Source organism: Octodon degus, unplaced genomic scaffold (assembly GCF_000260255.1).
Source record: "Octodon degus isolate 3935 unplaced genomic scaffold, OctDeg1.0 scaffold00083, whole genome shotgun sequence".
NCBI lineage: Eukaryota > Metazoa > Chordata > Mammalia > Rodentia > Octodontidae > Octodon > Octodon degus.
Window position 1 is genome coordinate 6,368,702 of NW_004524659.1, and position 5,953 is coordinate 6,374,654.

Here is a 5,953-nt window from a genome sequence, read left to right on the forward strand (position 1 = left end):
ACTTTGGTTGTGTAGATCTGAAGCCCTAGAGGCTAAAGCTCCAGGAAGAGACCAAGTGCAGCCTACAGGGGTCCCCACACGGGGCAGGGACTGAGAACCCTCAAGCTTAAGGAGCCAGGGAGATGAACAGCAAGGACCTAGCCAAACCACAGACCCCACCATCTCTCTCTTGTCCTCTCCTCTTTGGTCACTCTGAACTCCTTGCTCTTCAAATGCCCAGACAAGGCAGCCATGTGGTTGCTGGTGACACTCCTTGAGGTCACACAAGATTGCTTTTCTTGGTCCACTTCTCAGGCTGTTCACAAGCATCCTTTTTGCAACCTATTTAAAAATATAGTTGAACCCGAGGTCCTCACATGTTGAGCTCCATGCCCAGCTCTTAGCTAACTGGCTAGGTTGACCAGGTGAGACTCAAACATCACATCTTCCTGCCTCAGCCTCTCAGAGCACTGGTATGGCAGATGTGTACTGTGGCACGAGACTTTCTTTGTGGCCTCTTTTTTAGTGTCACGTTCTTCACAGTTGTGTGCTTTGGTATACTCAAATTTGCCCTAGTATAATTTTTCTTCAGCCTAGAATTACTTTCTTTTTTTAATGTATTTAGTGCAGGGTCTACAGGGTTTCACTACACAGATCGGACTCGTAGTGATACTCCTGTTTTCAGCCTCCCAAGCACTGGGATTACAGGCATGCGCCATCATGCCCAGTCTCAATCGCCATGTCAGCACTACCAAGGGGCAGGGCCAGCACAGCACACTGGGGATTAAACCCCAGTCGCTGCATCTGTCTAAGTGGGCACTTTAATCTGTTGAGCAATCTGGTTAGCCCTTGTGTGCTTTGATTGGTGATCTTGCTCTTTAAAATGACTCCCAAGTATAGTGAAAGACAGCTGTGATATCCATGTATGGAAGAGAAATGAAGTAGGATGCCCCCTGTCACAAACCACAAGGGGCTGGTGACCTCACAGCCCATGTAGCAGACTGCTCCTCCTCTCACTGGCAGACCTGATTTTCGAGGTCGTGGTAACCTCACAATGTCCTTGCCTGATGCCTAGCCCATTGCCACAGCACCAGTCCACCATGCTGCCCATGCTGTGGTTGCTTCTCAGCCTTGCTGTCCCAGTGCTGGGGTTCTACACTCCTGTCAGCTGTCCTCAGGGCCACAAATGTCAGCTGGCCCTCCTATCTGGTAATGATGTCCTCCTGGAGTGCCCCGTCCATGGGGCACAGTGGAAGTACTACTTCTCAGTAATCAAAAAAAGCCAGGCCTTCAACCCTTCCAAGGCGCCCAACATAGAAGTAACGTTGAGGGGCCACCTTTCCATTACCAGGCCCCTGCCTTCCCAGACAGGTAACTACTACTGCTGGGAGAAAAACAGCACCCAAGTGACCCAGTACGAGATTGACTTCCAAGACGTCAACTCCCTGCACATTACACACATGGGACTGGATCAGATGCCACTGCAGAATGAAAGCCTTCGTGCGGGCGGCCAAGAAATCATGTTCACCCTCTGGGAGCCCTGGCAGGACTGTAACCGCTGTGGAGCTCCTGGCGAACGCAAGCGCCTGGGCTACTGCTATGTTATTGAACCGTTGGAGGACCCCATTCCCTGCGGACTCTACCTGGGGGAGTCTCTGGCTTGGCTACCCCGCCAGAAGCCTGAGGTGCAGTTTGAAGCCTGCTTCGTGGAATGTAATGACATGTCGTTTGCCCTAGTGAGCTTTGTCATCTTTGACAGCTTCAGCTTCAATGAGGAGCAGGAGTCTTTGTGGCTCTCCTGCCCCTTAGCATCCATCTACAGGTGATGAGGTCTGGCTTGTGCTCCCGCCTCTGTCCCAAGCCGGCTGGCCCCGTGGGAGCCTGGCAGGGGTGGGTGGTTCTGATCAGGCACTGAACGAGCTCTGTGGCCATCAGGATAGTGCCAGTTCAGGTTTTCAGGAAGCCCAGCGTCCAAGGTGGGATTCCCAGGGTGGTTAGCTCTGGAACAGGAGATCAGATGGCATCATGGGCTGGGGTGCAGGAGCCTAGAAGTTAGAGGGCCACAATAGACTGTTTCCTCCTTTGGACAGGTATGACAGGTCCTGGAGGAGAGGTTGGTGATTCCTGAGTTCATAGGTTTTTTTGTCTGTTTTTGTTTTGTTTTGTTTTGTTTTTCAGTACTGGAGATTGAACTCAGGATCTTTTTTTTTTTTTTAATTTTATTTATTTATTTATTTATTTATTTATTTGTGTTTGTGTGTGTGTGTGTGTGCGTGGCCAGCTCAGCCCACCAGGGGGCGGGGCTGGCTGGCATGTGGTGCTGGGGGATTGAACCGCGGTCCCTGAGCTTTGCTTAGCTTAGCTTGTTCTAAGTAGGTGCTTTAGACCACTGAGCCATCTCACCAGCCCCTGAACTCAGGATCTTGCGCTTGCCAGGCAAGCGCATATTCTATTGAGCTATCTCCCCGGCCCTCTTAGTTCACATTCATGTGCCATTCTCCTACCAGGAGCCCCTGGGAGATCCTTCCTCCTCCTTCACACTCCTTCCCTGCCCCATCAGGTACATAGCCAGGCCCTGGACAAACTGCCTTTGTGCACAGCACCCTCTCCTCCCTCTCCATGCCCCAGGAGCTGTGGATTCAAAGGAGACCCATTTTACAGAAGGAGAAACTGAATCAGAGGCTGCCCAAGGGACCCACAGTGGAAAGAGGTGGTGCTGACCCTATATTCCATGTACTTGCCTGTGGGTTCTCTTATGCTTCCCTAGATGCCCACAAAGCCCTTCTTGTGTGGGACACTGGTGAGGAGAAGCCCAGGCCACCTCTGATCCCCTGAAGCCACACACTCTGTGGAATCTGGCTTTGCCCCCTCTGATTTCCTGCTGGTATAATGCAGCTGTGACTTCTGTCCCCCTCTCTGCCACTCTGGGACCTTTGTGTGTTTCTCCCTAACCTCTCTGCTTCCTCCACCATTAATTGTAAAAGCAACCTGTTCCCAGAGAGAACTACCATCCATGGAGGTGCAGCGAAGGGAGAGTGAAACCCCTCCTGCCTCTATGGGGACACCCCGTGGGCGTCAGCTGCCTCAGGCACTCCTCAGCACATGTCTCAGGGAAGGATAAGAACATAGGGACTCCTGGAGGAATCCAGGGGGGCTTCATTCCTTCTCCTCTTCCTCCCCCCCCCCTCTCTCTCTCCTCCTTCTCCTCCTTCTTCTTCCTCTTTCCCCTGCCCTCAATTTAAAAACAAAAGTATATTTTCTCGCTATCTGGGCAGCTAGAAATCAGATGGTTATTTTTTTTTCTGTGAGAGGTGCCCTTGCTTCTGTCTGAGGAACTGGAGTAGCATTCCTTTTCTTGTCACTAAATAGCCTAAGTTGGCCTTGAACTCACAGCAATTGTCCTGCCTCAGCCTCGCCAGTGCTGGGGTGACAGCATGTACTACCATAGTCAGCAGCAGTTCAGGCTGGCTTTGAACTCACTACATAGTCCAGCCTGGCCTGGAACTCATGGCAGTCCTCCTACCTGAGCTTCTCGGGTGACGTGATTGCAGAACTATGCCACCACACCTGGCTAGAGCGGCTGCTCTTTTTTTTTTTTTTTTTAATATTTATTTATTTATTTATTTATTATGAGTGTGTGTGTGTGTGTGAGTAAGTGTGTGGGTATGGCCAGCTCAGCCCACCAGGGGAGCGGGGCTGGCTGGCATGTGGTGCTGGGGGATTGAACCGCGGTCCCTGTGTTTTTGCTTAGCTTAGCTTGTACTAAGTAGGTGCTTTAGACCACTGAGCCATCTCACCAGCCCCTAGAGCGGCTGCTCTTGTGAGATTTTAGTCCTGGATCTGGTTTGGGTTCCAGCCCCGTCATCTCTGCCTCTTTCCAGCTGTGTGACTTTGGGCCTGTGGCTTTCCCCTGGACCTCACTTTTCCTGTCTGTACATTAGGACTGCATTCCTTTCCTAAGGTTGCCAGGAGAAAGAACCACAAACCAGGTGACTTCAAACGACACACAAGTATCTGGTCACCATTCTGGAGGCTGGAAGTCAGCGTAGATGTGGCCACGGTGCCTCCCGGGTGCTAGATGAACCCTTCCTGGCTTTCAAGGCAGTGGGGACCCTGGGACCTCTTTCCTTGGCTTGGGGCTGCTCTCTCTGTTCCCTCACGCCCCTTGGCTGCCTCCCACAGGTCCACATCTCTCACTCTCATCTTCTCCGCTAAGACACCAGCCGTACTGCATCCAGGGCCACCTATTCTGATAGCGCTCATTCTAACCTAATTCCATCTGCAACAACCCAATTTTCAAATAAGGTTCCATCCTCAGTTCAGGGGAAGTTGTTAATTTCAGGGGACCACTACTCAACTCAGGACAGATGTCTCCCTCACTGTGGCCTTTGGGGGTTATCTTGATTTAAGAAGGTGAATGACAGTCACATGCCCACCACTGTATCTGGCCTGAAATATGGTCCCACACTTGATGTAGGGGTCAGCTACTGCTTTGTGCTTTTTTGGCCTTGTCCCAGTGTTGGTTGCTGAGGACCCCCTACCCGCATTCTTTGGCCATGCTAGGCGTGCTGTGCACCCCACCCATTTACTGTCACATTTGCCCTGCCTGTCTATATGCTCAGCACTGTTCTGGGTGCGTGGACACAGGACAGGACAGAAATGACCAGGACTCCTGCCCTCCGGGAGAAATTAAATATGTTTTAGATGGTAACAAAGGTTCACGGAGCAGAGAAGATTGGAACCGTGTATGGGCAAGTCGGGGAGGGCCTCCCTGAGGAAGAGCCATTTGGGGCAAGAGTGAGAGGTGGTAGAGAGCAGCACGCCCTGGGGGGTGGCATTCCAGGTGGAGGGGGCAGCCAGGCAGGAAGCCCCAGGCAGAACGGCGTCCAGCGTGGTAGGAAGCATTTAGGACCCAGGTGCAGCTGGGCAGCATGAGCAAGAGGGCAGAGCAGACGGGGCCAGCACATCTCTTAGGGGCTGTTCGTTCTCATTCCTCCAAATAGGCCACTGGGGAGGTGGCTACAACCCTTACCCTCTTCCACCAGGCAAGGGCACGAAGAGTCAAGGGGCTGCAGGCCTTGGCCCAGGTCACAGGCTGGTCCAGGGGCCTCCAGGGCGCAGGGGCCGCTGTCTCCACCTCCCTTCTGGTGTCGGTCCCCCATTCTCCTGGACCCTGCGGCTGACTTTGTCTCCCTTGTAGGCCCGTCAGCTGGGAGGCTGACAACATCTCCTTGACCTGGCAAAACCAGCTCTCGGGCAAGCACTTCAACAGCACCCTGGACATCTCCACGGGAGGCAAGCAGCTGCAGATCTTCCAGCCAGCCACTTACAGGTGCTTCGTGGAGCAGGAGTTCGTGGCCCAGTTCAACCCCATGGAATCCCTGGAGTTGATGGAACCTTTGATGAGAGAGAACAAGTCCGAGGCACCAGCCAGGAAGTTGCACTCTGTTCCCCTGATGTTGAAGCTGCTCCTGCTCATCGGCACAGCCTTGAGTTTGGGGCTGCTCCTGTTCAACACCCTCTGCCCTCTCTCAGGCAAAAGCCGAAGTTTATTGCTGGTGAAATAAAAGAAGCCCTCAGGGCACCAGGTCTTGGCACCCTCCCCTTATCGCCTCCCTTGCCCCCTCCTGTGGCTCCCACTCTTGCCAGGGCTGCGTTGCCTTGTGAAAAGTTATCTGAGCTGCGGGGAGAGCTGAAGGTGACCGAGTTCTTGCTGCTTTCGCTCTGGTCAGCTCAGGCTCTGGTAACTCCCGTTGCTCAGAAGAGAAATCTGAGGCAAGGCTGTTTCATTGCTGGAGGGTGGGGCTGCAGTTCAAATCCAGCCGACCCAGCTCCAGCCTGGGCTGCTCCGGAGGGAGAGGGAGGGAATCCATTCTCAGAGGGAATCTCTGGATGAAGTCTGTAATAGCCACCTCCCTCACCCCAGCCTCCCTAGTAAAGGTGTGTGTGTGTGTGTGTGTGTGTGTGTGTGTGT

The 5,953-nt window shown here is 53.1% G+C and overlaps 1 protein-coding gene across 1 annotated transcript; it reads left to right on the plus strand.

The window, feature by feature from the left end:
• The first annotated feature begins 1,079 nt into the window (after positions 1–1,079).
• LOC101588250 (protein FAM187B-like) lies at positions 1,080–5,569 on the plus strand. Its single transcript, XM_004636836.2, has 2 exons — positions 1,080–1,801; positions 5,180–5,569. Exons 1-2 carry the CDS (start codon positions 1,080–1,082, stop codon positions 5,544–5,546), a joined length of 1,089 nt encoding a protein of 362 aa, XP_004636893.1. The 3' UTR covers positions 5,547–5,569.
• Positions 5,570–5,953: the final 384 nt, after the last annotated feature.